The following is a 21,574-nucleotide window of genomic DNA, read 5'->3' on the forward strand; positions in this document are numbered from 1 at the left end:
ATATCAAGCGAACTGAACTCTCAGGACCAGTCATCACTAGGGTTATCCTATACAAATTTGCCACCACAAGCCTGTCAGAGCCCAAAGTAACAAGATGTACTATCCCACTGGAAAAAATATAAAACTATACTATCAAATGCTTCCTTAAAGAGGGGACAAGACTACCATTTGCTGACAATAGAGTTTTTGAAATATGAATTAACATGGCTCTGCTGTTACCCAACTTGAAAGGACCTATCTGAGGACTAAATGTGTTCTTTTACAAACATGCTCTACGTGGGATACACAGGACCCTGAGATTTCCTTTTCTTTAATAAAACAAGGAAAAATGAGACGCACCAAAGAACCTACAAAATGCTTTCATGACGATGTGTTGTCTTAGCTTGTGCAGATCCATGGAGTGCTTTGTGATCGGAGTTAAATGGGGCCCAAGTTGTTGAAATGAGGGCTAGGAGAACAAGCCCGACTGTGTTTTCTGACTTCCTTGCATGTGACAGCTTGAATATTATTCCATAATAAGGCCAGACCTGACTTGTCAATACAGTGGGAAACAGTGTGAAGAAGAGATATTTACAAATTATCACCCAGGCCATAATTAGGGAGAATTAAACTTGCAGGAAGAAGATCACCATTGGGAAGCCATTAATGGTACACAAACACTCAAGACCAAGTCTGGTGGGAAGCATTAGCCATAGCACTTGAGGTTGCCAAGCATACTAATATGACACATCATTACTAGCCACTTGCAACAATTGACCAAAATCCATTTTCTCATCAGTTATACAAGCTACTGTCTGCTGAGGGATGGAAAAATGAGCACATCATGACACAGGCTTTGAAAATATCTTTTACAAAAGGAATAATCCATCCACAGCTATTGCTTGCTGATAGTTATCACAGGCCAAAGCTTACAAGTCTTCTGTAGACACATGAAAGACACGCTGACACACAAGTCACAGGAAGGTCACAAAAGAATGAACAGCATCCATCATTCAAACTGAGTAGAGAAACAAAGGGATTACTTGTTTTCCTTCTGCAAGTGATAGACAGCAGCTAGTTCTTTGACCTGTACTCAAAAAGTGTATCTATAGCCTAAGTATTTTGGTTCTAATTCAGCAAAACTCTTTAAGTGCTTAAGTTCAACTGAAGTTACATTTGAGTATGTGCTAAGGAGAACTGGGACTATTGGACCTTTGAAGAGAGGTGGAACGGAATTTTTAATTCTCCAAAGCTTCTCTTCTACTTCAGGTTGTATTCAGGTGGTATGTGCTTGCAATGATCTGGTCTGGAGGTTACAAAAAAGCAGCTCTGTGCTGCAGGTTGGAGCAGTGGAATATAGAAAGGCCCTGGGTCAAATGCAGAAAGAAGGAAGGACCAAATGTCACGGGAGTTTCACTGAGGAACAGCAGAGTTTATATGATGTGAGGACGGTGAAAAAACAAATACCTAAAAAAAGGAGTTGCACATTGTACTCTTCACATAACTCCTATGTCCTCCCTAAGCTATAAATGTCTCATAGTAGAGCACATGCCTTCTGATTTCAGGCACCTTGAGGAAAGATTCATTGTGTGCTGGAGACATGCATTGTGGGGAACCATCTTCCCTAGAGCTGCCCATAAATCTGAGCCTGAGCTTCCCATAGGTAGGAATCAGCAGATTACTGTCTGGGAGGGTGCTGGAAACACTTCAAAAGCACAATGATGGAGCTCAAATATGAGAGCAAAGAAGACTTGGTTTTCATTTATTGCTCATATTTTCCTTCCTGTAGTGGTGAAATACAGTACCTGTTATTCCTGACATCCTTTGCATTACACCGAATCCCGCCCTTACTCTTGCTGTTAAGCTTTTTGGTTCTGATCTCACTTGCTAAAGGAGTCAAAAGAGGAACTTTCTGTCTCCAAAGCACAGATTCAAACCAGTGCTGTATCACAGGGTGTAGGCAGAGTAGCCTATCCGAGGATACTGGCCTCACATCCCCAGATGTGGTTTGAGGGAAAGAATAAGTCAGACAGTATTTATGGCTCTAAATCCCTCTGCAGTGCACACTGGTATTAACTGTTGGACAGCTAGGGTTCCTCTTTTTTGGGCACTGGAAGAACGGGAAGGATTGTAAACTGAAGACTGAGGGGCATACTATGTGGGAAATCTATTTGGGAACCATATTAAAATGAGAGCATAGCACAGACTATACTGCAATAAAGTAGGTGCCTGTCAAATAACCTTGCATCCTTTCCCTGTGTTGGTGGTTGATCAGCCCCATCCTTATCTAACTATTGTCCCACCTATTGTTTTCTCTCTCCACTGCAGTGCCACCTCTGTTATGTGGGTTTAAACTCGTTGCAGTAAACAATATACCTACCTCAGCGTTGTGTCAGAAATAGAGCACTTTTGGAATTTTCTGCTTAATCTAGTGTTTGTCAGAACATGTTGACTCGTCAGAAATGAATCTGCAGGAACGTATCAGTTTTAGCAGTTTCTTGCATGGAAGTGCAGGCTGAAAGGAGGCAGACAGTCAGACCAGGCTCCCACTCCTCCCACTGCGGGGACCTTTGCTTGGTGGTGGCGAGGCAAGGACGTGAACACAGTTGTTTTTGGATCGGGTGTGACTTCTGGGTGTTTCAAACAAACTATGAAAGCTCTTGGTTTCATCCCAGCACCGACCAGGAAAAAACCTGCAACAGAAAGAAGTTTCAGAGGATGAGAAGACTGTTTCCTGCCCCATACTATACAGAAGTCAGTGCTCCGTGTGCTGGGGCTATTTTCTAATTATAGCCATATTCTTGCATTTTTCTTTTCTTTTTCTTTTAAAGCTAAATCAGTGTTTGATTTGTTTCCAGGATTCTGTTATCACTAATTAATATCAGAAAATGTTGATTTGAAGGAAGATCTTAATTTCTCAATGCCAGAAGTGTGACTTGTTCTTACCAGCTAATACCTGCAAATAGCCTGTGTTCCTGATTTTTAACCCCAGCTCTCAATCATGATTCTTATCAGATAACAGGAAGGAAGGACAATTCTTTGTTTCCAAAACCTATTGTTTTGTGTAATTAATGGGGTAAACCACAGGAAGAGTTCTGTGGACGCTGAAATAAAATATCACAGGGCAGGAGAATTATTGATGGATTGTTTTAACCAATCTAGTGAAAACACTGAATTTTTACACAGCTGAAACACGTCTGGTCTATAGTCATCTTTTCATTTTGCTTAAAGTCTTAATGAAATAGAAAGTTAGTACTGATTCCTATTATTAGCTTATCATTTTCAAGGTTGTCTATTCTAAATCCTTTCAGTGGTCATAAGCATTTCTTGATTAGCAACAATTGCTTGAGTATAGCTAACTGTAAGTATTTTCCTGAAGTATGTGATCATATTGCTGTTAGAATGCATAATTGCTTTCTCCATGGAGAAGCTAAATTAGGCTTAACAACTGTGTCATGACATTAACAGAAAATGTCTGGTGTGACAGGGCATAATGTGGACACTGCACTGAAACGCTCATAACCACAGGTCATTTAATTGTTCTTCTGAGGGGGTGAAATATCACACTAGTCATCTGCCTTTGGTTTTTCAAGCCACATCAAACAATTGTGTGGAGAGAAGAAAAAATATGCTAGGTTGTTTGATTTCATCAGTTAATGGCTGTAGGTCACTTGATACCCCTTTTGATACCCCTTTGTTTACAATACAGTGATATGCCTGTATCTTGTAAAGGTTCACCAGAGTGACTTACTGCTGTGGTACAAGGCCTAAAATAAAACTTGCACATGCAGGACACCACATGATGCATAAAATATTCTAACAATATATTACAAAACCTTGTCAACACTAGGGAAAATGATTATTCCAAGAAATAGAGCTGGCTGGAAAAAAAAAAAAAAAACGAAACACATTCTTTTTTCCAAACCTTGTCCTTGTGAAAGACAGTGGTTTGGGGGAACTGGAGGGAGAGAGAGAAAGAGGGGTTTCTTCCTTTGGTTTGGTAGAGAAAAGTCTCTTCCTCGGTTAATAAAAAATGTCAACAGAATAAAAGAGAAGCCCAGTTCCAGCTCAAATCTTCACATTATTTCGTGTCTTTTCTATTTCTCATTTTTGAGCAGCTGTGCTAAGAATCAGCTCAGCCCCTTGAGGAACTTGCCAAATATCTTATATCCACACACTGAAGTGCTACAACTGCTTTGTGTGCAGTTGTGTCCTGAGTAGATTTGCTACCCGTGCACTGTCTTGTTCTAAACCGTATCAGTCGGCGGGTTTAATGCCAATGTGAAAGTAGTCACCTCTCTTCTGCTGCTATACAACACAGCGAGGGATCTTGCAAAATTCACTATAAGAAAATCCTTCTGTGAACAGTTCTAAAAGCAGTGAAATGGGTACCCACAAAGAACAGTTATCATAGCAGTTTCTAGCACAAGACTATTAATGACATTAAGCAAGATTACAACACTTCTTAAACAGCTAATACATGCAGCCTAGAAATGAATTTCCATTCACTGATAAACTGATCTTTTAGTACATGAAATATAACCACTCTTTCCTTTAAATATATTTTGACAGATTAAATCTTTGACAATGAAGCCTTTTACTGCATATCCTTCTGGGTTTATCGTATTGCTGTTTGCCTTGCTGCAGAGGATCCATGGACATTGCAAAGAAGCAGCTAAAAAATCAGAGATGAATTTGAGTGTAAAATATGATCTTCCTAACTTCATTGCAGAAACACTAATTCAGAATGTAGTTTTATACAAGCATCATGTTTATATTGGAGCAGTCAACAAGATTTATGTACTAAATGAAACTCTTCAGAACATTTCTGTGTTCAAGACTGGGCCCATTTTGGAGAACCCTGACTGTACGCCATGCGAAGACTGCAGAGATAAAGCCAATTTATCTAACAGCATATGGAAGGATAATGTCAACATGGCACTGCTCATAGAAACTTATTATGATGATCAGCTCATCAGCTGTGGTAGTGTGTCCGGAGGCATCTGCCACCGTCACATCATTCACCCCGACAAGCCTGCTGACCTTGAAAGCGAGGTGCACTGCATGTATTCACCCCGGGTGGATGGAGAAGCAGATAATTGTCCTGACTGTGTTGTAAGCACTTTAGGAACCAAAGTTTTGGTGACTGAAAAGGACAGGTTTGTCAACTTCTTTGTTGGAAATACTGTGACATCCACATTTCAACCTCCTCATGTGCTGCATTCAATATCAGTTAGAAGGTTAAAAGAGACACAGGATGGTTTTGAATTTCTCACAGATCAGTCTTACATAGATATCCTCCCTCAGTTCCGCGACTCGTATCCCATTAAGTATGTCCATGCCTTTGAAAATGATCACTTTGTCTATTTTCTGACTGTCCAGAGAGAATCTCTCGACTCACAAGCTTTTCACACTAGAATTATCCGCTTTTGCACTTTAGACTCAGAGATGCGTTCTTACATGGAAATGCCTCTTGAGTGTATTTTTACTGAAAAGCGGAGAAAGAGGTCCATCCGAAAGGAGGTGTTCAACATTTTGCAAGCTGCCTACGTAAGCAAGCCAGGTGCATTTCTAGCCCATGAAATGGGCCTTGGATTGAATGATGATGTACTCTACGGTGTTTTTGCACAAAGCAAACCAGACTCTTCCGAACCAACCAACAGATCTGCTGTCTGCGCCGTTTCCGTGAGAACCATCAATGAGTTCTTCAACAAGATTGTCGACAAGCAGAACATGAAGTGTCTCCAGCACTTTTACGGGAAAGAGAGCAAATACTGCTTGAACAGGGTAAGTGACAATTAATTTGTTACATTTTGGGACTTTTGTTCTCTTCTTGCCTGTTCCATTGCCAGGTAGCCATCCCTTCAGTTGCAGTTACAAAATGTAAGTCCCTGATCATTTCAGGTTACTTAGCATTGCTGATGATTCATCTCTGTAAGGATTAGTTCCTGTAAATTGAAAATGAAAATTACTGAGGTCCTTATGGTGCTAAAAAAGTATTAATGGAACTGGGGAAAAAAAAACTTTTTTTTTTTTAATTTGTAAATAATTGTTTTTCTTGAGAGACTGTGATGCAGATAAATGGAACATTTAGGCAGTTATCTCTTAATATTTCAGAAAAGTATTCATTAACATTCGTATCTGTGTGCACTGAGAAGTCCCTGAAAATATCACTCATATTTTAAACTATGTTAATGCTGAATCACTGCCCTCCTTAGAAAAAATAAAAGAGCTGGTTTGGAACTGCTATGAAGAGCCAGATTGTAATACGGTTACTCATGCCTGATACAGAAACGGTCCTACTGAAGTCAGTTTTCTTAATGAAAGAAGTGTCTGTGAAAAGTGTATCTGAATGAGGATACCAGTAGTCTCGGATGGGAGGGTTGCCTCTCTGTACACTGTGTGTTCGGGTGGCTGCTGCTCTCCGACCATCTGAAATACTGGGAGTGAAGGAAGTACAGAATATATTTCTTCCCTTCTGTCCAGTGCCTGCGCCAGTGTCAGCTCTTGTAAAGAAAGTATAGAATCTGGGAATCGGGTACTTTTAACATTTATTTTGAAACATTAAACATTAGAGCTTTGAATTGTACCTGCTTACGCAGCAGGGCCTTAAATGTCCTCCCTGGGGATCCTTTTTTTCTCAAACACAAGAAAATTGGAGCTCTGAGGTGGCATGTTGTCCTTTGCCAGAGGGCAGTGCCGGAGCTGTTACGACAGGGCTCTGCTCAGCCTCGCAGACCAAGACGAGGCCTGTGTCAGGACAGAGAAACAGCTCAACCTGCATTTGGAGATGGATGGGATCTGTCATGTCCCATTGTTGGGATGGCTCGGGGTGAGGGTGGGAACCACAAACCTTTGTCACCCCAATACCACCAGAATCCTCCTCAGCACAGAGTATCAGGATGGGGTGCTGGCACACGTCCTGGTTGGAGGTGGGAGCCTCTTGCATGAAAGAGAAGGGCTGCTTGTCCCTGCCAGGGGTGAGATGGGGTGGCCTGGGGTGAAGCATCCGTTACAGAGCTGCTGTGGCTTCTCCCCAGTAGCGGGGATGTGCTCAGAGCTGGGGTCCATCCCAGTCTGAGCATCATCACAACAGCCTCGATGCTCGGGGGATGACTGCTTATCACAGGCTCCAGGTGTTCAACACAGATATAAGCATTGCTGCCACATGCTGATACAGCAACCACAACAGACATAGCATTTCATTCCCTTTTTTGGGGGGGGAAAGGCAGTTTTCAGGGACTAAAAGCAAGTTAGCAAACATTCAGCACAGTAACTTCTTAGATTTCTTCACTGTGCAATCGCTGTCCTAATTTTTCATTTCAGGTCTTATATCTTTTTTTTTTTTTTTTTAAATTTTTCAGTTCATTTTTAACAACGAATATTGTTCTTCTCTGAAAGTACTTTTTTTCCTTACTCCTGGGGTATTTTATTTGTGAGTGACTGTCTTTAAAGCTTGTGACCTTTAACATATCTCATTCTGTACTTGCCTATACACCCGTTTCATAAGGTGATCTTTTCATAGCAAAGTATACCATTAAAATATTGACAGAATAATTTGCCACTTTTCACATGCTGGGAACTACTTTCCTGTTTCAAAAGCTTTTCCAGAGTCTGCTGCTGCTTTGCATATCAGAACTGAATGTCTTACACTGCAGACGGTTTATTATAGTTGCCCATTTTCAAGAAATGTCATCAGAACTCTGATTTCTGCTACGCTAAATTGATAAAGGGAAAAATGTTACTGTGATTTCTTGTGGTTTCTTTAAATGGCATAAAGGCAATCAGAAATTTTTGTCCTGATTGTTTACTTAACATGGAAATATCAAGACTGTTGAGCTTTGCCATTTCATTTCCTTTGCTTTATTCCAGAGGACTCATTAAGGCTCCAATAAAATGTGTCCTGTGAGCTTTTTCAGGTTTCAATTGGCCAAAAAGTTTGGTAAGAATTTGCCAAGCATCCTTTGTACACCTGTTTTTCTCAGATGGGTAAAAATGACCTGCAAGGTTGGAAGGTGAAGGAAGGGAAGGAGCAGGCAGAAGAAGGAAAGTACATTATTTCTCATGCTTGTGTCAAGAATGTCAAATCTGGTCTTCCTTGATTTTGCTGGAGATAAAATAATAACAAAAATAGAGTCCCAAACCCCTCAACTCTTCTTAGGGCCTTTTTTATACATTACAAAAACATACATAAGGGCATAACCCATTTTTCCCCTTTTGTAAGTCACCTTCAACTTAAAAGAAAGCTTTTATAAACTGTGAACGTTTGTCACAGTTTATTTTGGCAAAATGTAAAACTTGCTTTTTGTAGTGTAGCCAAGATGATCTTTCTCTCTGATGTTAAGAAAATGAAACCACAGACCACTGATGCAAGTGAAAGGCGCTGACCACTGTGAGATTAAGTCATAGGACAGTGAAAGCAGTACAGCAGTGAATATGGTATACCACTAACTTCAACATTAAAAAGAAAAATGAGCCTTAGCAATGTTTGCAAGGGAGTGCTATCTGATAATTTACAGTTAGAGTCTGATTGATGAAGGCCATTTCATGTTATCAAAAAAAGTCCCACAAGACAATTGTACATAATTTTGTTGGACTTCAGGTAGTCCATCTTTTTAAGTGGCTGTCCCTCAGGACTGTTTAGTCTGAGGCTGTTAAAAGTAGAATTAGACCAAAATAAACCAGAATAAAGCATCCAAATCACTTCCTCAACTCATTCTTCTCAGATTCTAAGCATTTAAAAAAAAATACTTCAACTCATCTTGATGTTATTGACAAAATTTGTTAGTATTTAGCTTTGTTTCATAGAGGAATTAAGTTTATGTGGTCATGCTATTGTATGCCTGTCTTTCTGTTAGTTGTCCTGACAACCTCAACAATAAGAAATATTAAAGATGTGAATCCAGAGACAGATCCACTGTATGCTTAGGCTATGGGAAACTGATGAAGTTTAAGGAGCCCCTTTATAAACATTAGAAGGACTGACAGAGACCAAAGCAGGTATTCCTCACCCATGGGAAAAGTTTCTGTCACAGCTTAGTTGGAAGCAAAGTCAACCAACCATAAGATATAAATCCAGACACAACTGTGCTTCACTTATTCCAGTGCTCATGCAAAACTTTATAAAATCAAAATAAAACATTTCCAGTTGTGTTTAAGTGAAACATATATTAAGCCAAAGCCCGGGCTCACTGAAGTCAGGGTTAGGGAAAGTGAATCCGATGGTGCATCTGATTGATATCAGATGTACTTCAGTGGAGCTGTGACCAGTTAGCACTTCCTAATAATTTCCTTCAGTGAAGAGCTGGCTGTCACTTCAATGACAGCAAGCAGGAAACAGAACTGGCTTTGAATTAAAAGAAAAATTTGGAGTCGTAATAAAGGGGTTTTATTGCCCGAGTCAGGACAAAGATATCTGAGAGGTAGCTGCTGTGGAGAGTTTTGAATCACTGTTCAGGAATCTCCTTGCCCACGATGAAGAGAAAACTGGATGTAGGCTTCTGGCAGAGTTTATTTGGTCACAGTTAGTCACTATCAGCCCTGGTCTAGTACTCCTCAAAGCAGAGGAGTACTTAGATGAGGAGACAAATGCTGCTTACTTCATTTGCAGACATAGTCCAGTAGTGTGCACCTCTATCATGGATTAAATGTAATTCCCCAAGTGAGGAAGAGGTGTTGAGTTTAGCCTTGACAATCTCAACTATACATTTCAATTGTCATTGGTTAAATGATGATCTTATGAGCTTTGTTTAGCCTTTCTGCGTCTCTTATGTGCTAAATATTTGTGAGCCCAATTGTCTCTTGATACCTAACTTCAATCGCTATTGATGTCCACGGTAAAGCACCTCTAAAAATGAAATCCAAAGTCAGCTATGTAAAGATACTATGGCTTTGTTTCTTGTACAAGTAAGTTCAGGTGAAAGCCTAAAATGTGCCATTCACCTTACAGGAAAAGAGAAACCACAGACAGGCCACCATGTTCCCAACAGGTGTCCTAAAACAAGACAAACTGGTCACAATTGTCAAATGAAAGGCACAAACAGTTAGAAGAATGTGAAATGAAAACAGAAGATCACCAAAGCAAAAGATAAAGTGACACTAAAATAAACATATGGTGATGCTTCTTTATTACCATTACACACATGATAGATGAGTAAAATTGGGTTATGCTTATATTGTAATGGAAGAAAATAATTGCTGTCTTCTATCAGGAAACCACAAAGGCACTTATTGATCTGTCATCCTAAGGGTATGTCTAGGAATATTTAATAAAATAAGCAGAGACAAATAAGTCTTTTTGAGGCCCTGTAACCATAATATCCCACACCACTTGGCTTAAAATTTTTTGGCAGGTTTAAAAATAACCACATCTCTCTGATTAGGATGGGTTGATGTGGCTTATTTAGACAATCTCACAGCATGGAGGAAATGTTTTTTATTTGTGAGTAGAATGTGCCTGAACATTTTCACTGAAAGTCAGGCACCAGAATCCATCAGATTGGTTCAGTCATTTATTTCTCTGGAAATGCTGTATCAAATGGCATACAGCACTCTGCCTGGCACAAAGCCTGTTCCCATCCATACAGATTTTATGCAAGCTTCTCAGTGGGGTTCTGATGTCTCAGAAGAATAAATGAAGAGGGACTGGGTGATGGGCAGTGTGCACTGACACCCTTTAAAATAGGCTTAAACCGTAGTAGTAAGGTGACAGGCTGCATCCATGTTCCTGTTCTGCGCCCACTGCCTGTCTTCTGAAAGCCCGGGTGGTACCGCAGGGGTCCTTGTTGTGCCCTGTAGAGTGGAGTGCAAGTCAGGGTGTGCTCACCAGCCAGCTCCCCTCCACCATTAGGTGCATGGTCATCTACCCACCTAGCCATGCAAGACCTGACTGGAGCAAATAGCATGGTGTAAGGGATTGCAGGAAGAATCAGAACTCCGTTAAGCTGCGTGTGAGGAAGGCATGGCCATGGGTACAGGTACAGGTAGAGATATGGGTGGAGTGGGGGGGGGGGTGTATCATATGAGCACAGGTGTGGGTATAGGTATGCTTATCCCAGTCTGGAACAGATTCGGCAGACACATATCTATAGAGGTAAGGTCTGTTCTGTCCCTGAGATTATCCACATGGACACCATCACAAGGGAGTTCCCAAGAAAACGGCGAGGCAAGGAAAAATGTTGGGGAGTTTCTTTGGAAAGTACTGCACCACCATGAGTGGTGGGTATTTTTGGAGACTCTTCTGAGCCCCAGGAGCTATGGAGTCTGGGAGCTGACCTGTTAGTCCCCAAGTACTGCAAAAACTACGTTTTTTCCTTCTCCTGATGTCTCATTAGGGTCCTGTCTCTGCTTTCCAGTGCTGCTGCTTGGTGTTTCATCATCTTCTTGATGAAAGCTGGATTTCTCTGTGAAAAAGTGGTATCCGTTAAACTACCATTTTCTGCAAAGGGCACTGCTTTATCAGCCAGAGTTACTAATAATGTTCCATTTCCAGACTTTTAATCAAATTCTTCCACTGAAGACAGGGTTCCCTATTGGTTATTAGTGCACAAGAGTGACTATGCTGCTTTTCTCTGGAATTGCACAGAAATCATTTCAGGCAGAAAGTAATTTTTATTTTTTTAACATGGATATCTGGTGATGTGGCTTTTATGTCTCAGAGTTTCTGAAGGCCCTTAAATAACTAAAGTCTAGAACTGGACAAAGAAGAATTTTCTTATCCTATTTAACCTTGCAAATTTGAAAACTCTTAAGAGTCACACGAGAAGAGATGTCCAAATTGTAGACTAGCAGGTGTGTGACATTAAGGACACTCACTAGAGATGTGTAATATTCAGATCTAAGCCTCTTTTCCTGGGTTCAGACCAAATTCTAAGGCTCCTTCGCCCGGGGTTAAGTTCCTGTCTAGTCTGCTGATGATTGTTCTGCGATGGGACCATGTCAGCCCCTCCTGAAAGATCTGCTTGTATATCTTTATAAACAAGTCCATGTTCCAGAGAAAGAGAAGCTGATTCTGCAGTGCACGGCATGCACATCTAAGTCCTGGATTCATCCCACCTAGCTTTGGTAGGTAGTTGAGACATCTAAGTAAGCAATGAATTTTCCTCAGGTTCTGCTGCCAAACAGTGGAGAGACACATAAATCCTGACAAAGCAGACATCTCCCTTTCAGCTCACTCAGCACCAAACTTACCTCAGCAGTTTCTCTACTTACTCTACTTGTTCTGACTCAGGACCACATATTGCCATCATTATTGCTCACTAAAGCAACAGTAGGTAGTTATTATCCAGGAGAGTGTTGTGTTACTGTAACTTTCTAGGTGGCATGTGGGTTTCTGATCTCAGACAGCTTTTGCGTCAGAGTGGATTTACTCCTCATTTCCAAACATACAAGTAAAACCATAGTTAAATCCCACACTTAAAAAAAAAAAGTACTGCTACAGAAGAAGAACCATGGCATAAATGGTTCAGAAAGCAAGTGTAGGTCACAAAGAAATATCACTTGCTCTGTCCATGAAGTGGGTGAAAACAGTGAAATGTTAGAGGAATGATCTTGAGGGAAGTGATAATGACAGCTTCAGTTTCTTAAGGCAGATGTTACCCTGTTTTTATACATAGCCTGTGGAAATTAGGGCAAATTGCATGATTTTCTCCTACTTTCTGGACTCCTTTCTATCCCACACATCTCTTGCACCACTGTTTTGGCTAGACATGCAGTTGTTGTGCAATGTTATCTTGGAACAAGAGTCTCCACGCTCAGCATTATATTAGGATAACTGGTCTACTTGGAGTTCACAGCTTTTCTATTTCATCACAGCTTCCATGTAAATAAGGACTTCTATGAAAAACACACCTGATGTACACTGCAAATGTATGGCAAAACTGCTTTTATCAACACAACATCTCTGATGCATTATTTTATTTCTTCAAAATGTGTAATTAGTCAACACCTCTCATTTGATAATCTGTATACTGAGTTAAATGTTAAATTAATATAAGGGAAATCAGCAAAATACAAAGATTACTTAGGTCCATTTTATCTGCTGAATCAATAGGATTTACTTAGTGCTAATGCACTAACCAGATTATGAGAACTAATGCAGTACTGTTCAATGACAAAAGCAAATAACTCTTTGAATGATCTTGACAATAGAACATGTAGTCATCTTAATTTGTATTAACTAATTACATTTAATATAAATGTCTTTTTACCTATTACCTTAAGTGGAACATCAGTACTTACTTCCCCTCTCTCATTTTAGTAGTGAAATAGATCAAAGCAACAAGTATTAACAGTTAGTGGGATGATACTGTGTAAAATTTTACATCATTGGAGTTCTTTAGAAAATTTCTCTTTCTATGGGGGGGTCATGAAAATGTGTATAATCTTTCCATGGACTTCAGTGAGTTCTAGGTCAAGTCCTTGAAATTGAAAGTGTACTTTAAAGATAATTAATGCTTCAGTAATTCCCTCTAAATTGTTCTTTATTTTGCAACAAGTAATATTTTGAAGGGTTGGTTTCCTGTGTAACTCAGACCATCTTGAGGCAGTAGCAACACATAGTAGTGGCCACTGCGTAGTTAGGATTGCTTGACTGTTTCCATCTTAAAGGACTGTTTCCAGTTACTTGCTTTTTCTTCCAGTTTCCTACTTCACAACTGAGATTTGAAAAGTATATTCTGAGAAAGTGAGCATACTTATGTATTTTATTAAAAAAAATCTTTGAATTGCTTTCAAGAACATGAGGAATATTGGGAAGAGGAGGAAGGAGGAAGAGGAAAACAATTCTTTGTTTAAACAAAAAGAGGAAAAAGCTCTTACCTTTTTGAGTAAAGCTTTGCTGCCTCAGCAGAAGTTCTTAGAAACAGGAGAACCTGGTCCCCTGCCCCAGGCATATTCAGTTCTCTGTGAATGCCAGACTGAATTCACAGTACCTACACCCTTAAGGTATCTTTCGTTGTTCGAGAAGAAACCAAAAGCACGATGAATCCACTTCTATGAGAATTGGTTAGCAGATAAATTTGTGTCCACTGGCAAAATTGAACTGTTCAATTTATTAGTAGTTTTTCCTTTCCTTAGGATTACAAGAAGTTCTTGGTAATGATGTCTGGTGCTACCGTACAGAAATCTGTTTTGCAAAGCACATAGCATTTTTTAATACCATGTTTTTAAATACTTTTATGATATTTCTGAGTGATTTCTGTTAATTAGTTGTATGACAAAATAGGGCTTGAAGAAGAAAGAGAAATTCAGCATACTTAGTACCTATCACTGCCACATCAACATGGAAATTAGCCGTCTTTCTGTGCTGTGAGAGCAGCAGGTAGGGTACACACTGTATCCCCAGCAGACTATTCTAGCCTGGTTTCCGTGCAGTCCCTACTGCAAATAATAGCTGACTCATCCATTTGGGATGCCTCTTTTTGAGAACTTACTGACCCTATCAATACAAGTATGTGCAATAGTTCAATACAAAAGACCCAATCTCTTAATTGATAATATCTGATAAAGGAAGTGAAATGGGAGAATATGAATGTAATGTAATATTGGTGCCAATAAGGAACACTATTCATGTGGATTTGGCCTGCTATTGAACAGTACATATGACTAGTACTGATGTATGGCCAATGCTATTTAGTTACCCACAGTTACTTCTCTTGGAAATGCAGCAGCAAGTTTTAGGAGCTCACACTGCAGTTACACTGACCCAGTAGGTGAGGAGTCTCGCTGTGGACTTGCAGTTGATCATGTTGGCAAAAGCCAACATGCTACGTCCAAGGAATTTCCATCTCCCATTTTCTTCAGTTCTGGCTGGCTTCTCTTCTGCCCGTTGTACAGCACTGGAGTTTGTTCACAAGAGATTCTTTTCTGGTCAATTACTTCCAAAAAATAAATGTGTCCATATTTTTTATGTGTATCATCACTGAATGTGCTCATAACCGTAAAGAATTCAGACACCCTGTGACAGTTGTGTATAGTGACAACAATAAATGTGACTGTGACTTTTTAGAATTGTTAGTAGTAAAATTTTGTCCATTTCACAAACTTTCTGTCTTGCTAATTGCAGAGGAAAAAATATTCCTTTGTGATAGCACAGTAGAAAGCTATTTATATAGTTCTCCTCTTCTCCATTACACTTTATTCACTCTGACCAGCTATGGCATGAGACCTCATGGGAAAGGAGGAGGGAGATAGTCCCTCTGCCAAGGGAACTGACAGAAGAAGACATGAAGCGAACAGAGTCTGTAAAATGTGCCAGGAGCCAGAAAGTTTGTCCTGGTTATTTTTCTCCTCTCCTCATTTTGTCAAAGATCTCAAAGTACAAGTATCTTAGTAGACATCTCTGAGTCCAGAGTTTAAGAGACCAATGTATGACAGCTGGGAAGATTTATGGGGTTTATGAAATTTAAGAAGTAATTCCTTTCAAAGATAACGATAGGCCAAATTTACAATGTCCCTCACTTTTATTTAGATGGGACTGGGAAATGGACAATACAGATTCTAACTCCAGCCCTCTAATAGATCTCCAACATGATAATGATCAAGTCACTCATCCTCCTAAGGCAACACCGCAGCTTCACTGAGTTATTGAGGCCAGAATTTCATTTATTGTATTTCACCTGAAGAGAAGTGCTGCAAACTACCCAGAAAATTCATATGCATTACAGAACAGCAAAACTGTGTTGGCTAAAAGTACACAAGAAAATTTAGAGAGGAAAATCTGATAAAGTTGTACTGCTTTCCTCACAGTTACTGTTCCTGTTCAGAGTCTGCTGTACATGTAAATTCTTCACCATTATGTGTTTGATTCAAATAGGACACACTCCTGAAAACTGTAGTTTTATTATTCATCTCAATTCACTGACCTCCACAACAGAAGAGATAAGCAACGCACACACCCTCTCTGTTTTAAATCCTCTCGGGAATCAATCCGTTATGTAAAATCATCTATTCATTCACTCTACAGCAGTTTCTTTGGAAAAGGATTTTTGCCATTTGCAGATATCAGGATCCAACTCATTTAGCAGTAGCTCATTTCCCCCTGCTCCATGTTATACCAAACCAGCAGGAAATAAGACTCCTACTTTTTCTTGAGTTCTTTTTCATAACTCTAGTATTTTACAGTTGACAGTAGGAAGTTTTACCTAGTTACTTTCAGACCATTTCTCCAATTTGTCAAATTAAATTTTAATTTTAATGTCTTCCAAACTGTTCACAAGACAGTATGAGATGTTCTACAGTGATTAAGTCATTAATTTCTAGTTTATTTAAGACATTAAACAGAACTTCAAGACATTACACATAATATCACTTTCTAATTGAGCACTGCACTTAACTAAGAACAGGTTTAGGCCAGCTCTAGAATGACGAGCCTGGAGGAGTGTTCCTCTAAATTACAGTCACCGCAAATAACGGAAAAGCTCAAAAAAGTCTTTGGTTAAAATTTAGATGTTTTTTTTTTTCCTCAAGTCTAGTATTCAGGCTAGAGACTAGACCCTATGATTGGTTCTGATTCTGACCTAACTGGGTATTTTTTTGAGATTTTCATTAGTGGCTTCAAGATTTCCTCCCAACTTCGCACTTTTGGCTTCAAATGTGCAACTCCATCTGAAATACTCTTTTTATGCCCACTGACTATGATATATAAATCAGTTAACTGCCAAACAGCAACAGCTCCTGATAGCCCAGCTCAATGATGTCTAGAAACTTTTTTGGCATGTTCATCTTCCGTGGACTGAATCCAGGGTAAATTCTGAAACACCACAACTTCCCCTATGAACAAATAAGATAGAGTTGGTTATCTCCTACCCTTCTGGACATGGCTGAAAGTCAGGGCTTGCTCACACCTCACTGCATTCCAGTGGCACACCTACACCAGCTTCACAAAGCCCTCGCTATGAATCACACACAATTGGCACCTCTCCTCCTACATGAGAAGCCATAGAGCCTGACCCAAGCACTTACCCGCTCTCTAATCGTCCATTTCAATAGTTGTGTGATTTGTCACTGGAACTTGGCATAACATCCAGAGTGCATCATCTGACATCAGTTATTTTTCCACATTGACAGCCAAATGGATACTTACGTGTATACTGAGAGAGAGGGAAGGAGGGAGGGAGAGATTCAGGCTTCAACGAGTTAATTTAAAGCAGCTTCTTTGCCGAAGTTTTCTGTGTTATCAATCTTCCTTTAGTTTTCTATGTAGCCTTTTAATCTCAAAGATCAAAGCCTTCCTATTTCTTAAAAAGCTCACCTTACATTACGGTTAATGCGTGAAGCACCCGGTTTTGTAAGAGAGCCATGTGTGGAACAATCTGCAGGTTCTTGGGCAGATACCCAAAATTACGACATCTCTGAGGAAGGCTGAGCTGACTTTGTGGCTGAACTGACTTCGGGGAAGCTAGGAAAGGTGTTGGGGCAAGCAGGAAAATCTAGCCACTTGTAAAGAAGAGCTTGAACAGGGTTTCATGAGGCACGTCTGGATGTTCAAATTGTGTGGAGATGACTACATAGGAGGAAGTACTTTTTTAACGTTAGCACAGAAACATCTCTCCCCAAAGTCGTTTGCTTATGGAAAAAAAAATGAGTTGCAGCAAAGAGCAGAGATCCCAAGCTGGGGGAGGGAAAATTCAGAAATCTGCCTTATTTCAAAAAGCATGAAAACTGTACATCTTTCTGCACTTGAACTATTCATACTCATTGTATGAGTAATCTTTGCACAGATGTTTCAGAAATACTTTTAGACTGGGTAGGATATGAGTGCAAAAGAATAAAGCTTTTAGCTTGTTTGGTGGCCAAAACAAAGAAAAGCTAAATTTGTCCCATGATGATTTAACCCAGTCAAATACTGGGTTAAAAAATATTTAAAGTGTATTCAATGTTCCTAGTACAAAGTATTAGTTCGGTTCCTTCTGAGCAAAACACACCATACATTAACAGTTAATACCAAAACTAATACAGCAAACCCTTTAGCATGTGGATAACCAAACTGTTATGTCACTGCTGTATCAGATCTAATCCAGAAGCCATCTTTCTGTATCCTTAAGGCATTGCACAGACATTTCAGTTGCTCTTGTTTGGTTTTACACAGGTTTTTACCTAAATGATATAGTAAATTGAAAGGGCACCTGGAGAAAAGCTGGCACCAGTCCTGAGTGCAACTCCTAGGGATCATAGAAAATTTCACCCGCCAGTGCTGTTGTAGCGCACAGTTCAGAAATGTTACAATTCAACAGCAAAAGTCTGAGCTATTAGGTTGAACATTTTGTTAAATAGCATTTTCAATGTCTTGGGTTTTTTTCCAGAATTCAACAGAGTTAAGCTAGCAAGAAATTATTGATTCATTGCTTGTTTTCTCGTAGTACTTTGAGGGAAAAACATCAGAATCTAGAAAGCAAAAAATAAAATTCCACTCCTATATGTTCTTTAAGGGTATGATCCAGATCTGTTGAATTTAGTGGAAAGACTGACTGTCTTTAAAAGATTTAATTTAGGCTTTTAAAAATATGTTTGTAACAATAACAAATCAATAAAAAATTAGGAAAACCAAAGCTTTCTTGATTTGAACAGAGGGAACCACCATAAGATCCTTTATAATCTCCCTACATGTTTATTCATAAAGTATGTCACAGTGGGAACTTGCTAGATGACTTCTAAATTTAAACTGGTTAGAGATCCTTTAGGGGGTTCCTGGTTGTTATTTGTACAATCTCACCAAAGCAGATGATGTAGTATCAATAGTAATGGAATTATCAGTTAATAGATTACTATTGAATTGTCAGGGCAGCAGGTTATATTCTTCTTGAGAGATAACTTAAAGTGTATTGTTCAAGAATTTTTCCAATGAAAATGAAAACCATGTAATCTCTATTCCCAAACTGGGAGAAAAAAACCCTGCAAATGCAGCAGCTATTATAGTACACTCAAGACACAGAGATTGGACAAAAGAGTGCATGAGCCATAGGTGATCAATACAATAGCCTAAGTAATTATAAAAAGCTGGCTTCCCCATAGTTTCATTTAAATCTACAATCAGAAACATATTTTACCTGGCTTATCTCCTTTTTCACTTTCTCCATCTTTTTCTCCCCTTTTCTGTCTTACCTGTGTAAAAGGTGGTGAAAAGAGAACAGAAGGAGAAGAATACTGAAAATTGTTATTTTAATAAAAAAAAAAAGGTTAAAAAAATTGCAGTGGTTTAAGAGAATCATTTTCTAGGAATCACTGTTTTAGAAGCAGGTGTGTCACTGGGCAGACTCCACAGTCAAAGAATTCTGAGACCCTTGGAGAAGCAGCATTACGGAAGTCGCTAAGAGAAAGGACATGTTGATATATGTGCTTATACACATATCGTCTGGTTAAATAAAGACCCTATGTCTTATTCCCAACAGACAGTATAAAATAAAGTTAAAAGAAACTTTCCCATAACATTAAGAAGTCATTGCCTTCCTCATGGAACATCATAACTGATGAAGCAATTAAGTTTGAAACATTTTAAAATACTTTTGGTCGAATGCATTTGTACTAAATGACTTCACTCTGACAAAGATCTATTCCTACTCGTAAAGACAGTACTCATCTGTACTTCATTTTCAAACAGGCTTTTTCAAGAAATGCTTCATACTGCAGAGCACAAGATGATGAATATCGCTTAGAAGTTACAACTCCTTTGCAGAGGGTTGACTTGTTCATGGGCCAGTTCAACAGTGTCCTGTTAACTTCAATATCTGTCTTCACCAAAGAGAACCTTACCATTGCTAATCTGGGAACTTCGGAGGGCCGCTTCATGCAGGTAAATATTACTACAACACCTTCACAATAAAAAAACATACTGGAGTTGAGCAGGATGGAGAAAAGTGAGGAGCAGTATTACCCCAGTTTAACAGGGCATTAGAAAGTTGAAGTTACGGAGTAAAATATAGCTTCTGGAATATGAACAAAGTGCCTAATAGAGCATTCAGCCTTTTAAATGTTTACATGGGCTTTGTGATTTGGAGCAGTGGTTTTGGAGCAAATTCTACCATGATCTCCACTTAGTCCAGCTGGCTCAGTTCACAGAGCATTTTTGGTCCATACAAACTAGATTTCTTTCAAAGGAACTAAACTGAAAGTTGTCTTGGATGCACATCAAATATGCTCCAACCCCATATGGGGCAGAAAGGTCCAAAACAGTGACTGATTCTTCAGACAGCTTCAGATATACACTTTGTATGGTCATTTGGTCTAGAGGATCGGATTAAACCTAGTTCAATGTAAAATGCCAAGATGGCTTATAATGTAGAAGCAGGAGCCTCAGCATTAGTTGTTTCTATGTACTGATCCACTCCTGGCACCAAATCACTTGCTAATGTACCCATAGCCTGACTCACAGCCGTAGAATTGAGATTAGCTCCTCTTCCACCTACTTTCAAGTTTCTCTGAGTGCATTTTAGATTTTCGGGCCCTTGTTCATTCCCGTCTCACTCTGTCCTTTTGGACAGCAATTCTTCCTCTTCTTAAACGGGTTTTCCATAATAAGTAGTAAATCACCCTCCTGAGAAGTCTGTCTTTCTCACTGAGTGCATAACTAATCTAGACAGGTAGATTATACTATGTGACTTCTTTGTAGGTGACTAACAAAATAAATCTAACCCATAGAGCCAACAGTCTTTTAAAAACTTGGCAGTGAAAATCAAACATCAGAAGTCAAAACACTTTGAGACACCAAGGGCTCGCTGTATTCACCCATCTCATTTCAAGCACTGTCATCCTGCAATGACCACCCTGGGAAGCTTGGCTTCTCCAGCTGCCACAGAGCTCAACCTGTATGTTCATCTCAGCTGGGATCCCTCTTGCACCCAAGGACCTGTGTCCTTTCACTCCTCCAGTATTATTTGTCATCTAGTGGGCTTCCTGAAGTACTGGCAGTTTTGGCCCTTCTTGCTCTGTAGGCTGCACAGAGTCATCCAAGTGAGTAGTGTTGTCCCCCAACCATCATTAACTGAAACCTTGTGAGAAGGCCATCAGTTGCTGTGCCCTTCCAGTTTTCTCATTTCCTGTAACCTTCCATTAGAAAATAATTGGACACATGTAACTTTTCATAAAAACAAACCTTCCCTTTCTTCTCCCCTTCCTTTCATTCTCTGTCCTTACCACATGCAGTAACTAGGGTTACATATTGTCCCCAGTAGATGCACCCTTTGTGGACAGAGGCAGTCCGATGCCTCCACTTCTGTCTCTGCACACACTGGACACAGAACCTGCCCCATAATGCAAAATCCATAGTGCTCCTACAGGGAGATTCACCGCAAAGGACAGATGGAAAACTGGAGAAAATCATGTTTCTCTTTCCCTCTAAAAGATAGGAATTTAACAAAATGTTCAATGACAACCCTGCTATTTTTACCTGAAGTTCCCATGATGACCTTGGTAACTTTAAGCTGCAGTCTGTCTTCAGTGCAGGAAAGGCAAACGTTAAGAACTGCACACTGAGCACTGGACCGACCTACACTCTGTTCTTAAATGTAGGTAGTGGTTCACACAGCGAACATAAGCAATTTGTTTAACCTTTCTGAAGCCATTTCCTTATCTACAAAATACAGTTAATAACACTACTGTC

At 39.6% G+C, this 21,574-nt stretch overlaps 1 protein-coding gene across 4 annotated transcripts in view; it reads left to right on the top strand.

The window, feature by feature from the left end:
- The window catches only part of MET (MET proto-oncogene, receptor tyrosine kinase), a 92,452-nt gene that overhangs the window by 15,509 nt on the left and 55,369 nt on the right, over positions 1-21,574 (top strand). For all 4 annotated transcript variants that reach the window (XM_032998783.2, XM_042793124.1, XM_042793123.1 and 1 more), the window contains exons 2-3: positions 4,552-5,766; positions 19,577-19,768. In XM_032998783.2, coding sequence (XP_032854674.2) covers positions 4,567-5,766; positions 19,577-19,768 — 1,392 coding nt within the window. In that variant the 5' untranslated portion in view covers positions 4,552-4,566. The remainder of the gene's footprint in view (positions 1-4,551; positions 5,767-19,576; positions 19,769-21,574) is intronic.

Source organism: Tyto alba, unplaced genomic scaffold (genome assembly GCF_018691265.1).
Source record: "Tyto alba isolate M040663 unplaced genomic scaffold, T.alba_DEE_v4.0 Super-Scaffold_2, whole genome shotgun sequence".
Classification (NCBI taxonomy): domain Eukaryota; kingdom Metazoa; phylum Chordata; class Aves; order Strigiformes; family Tytonidae; genus Tyto; species Tyto alba.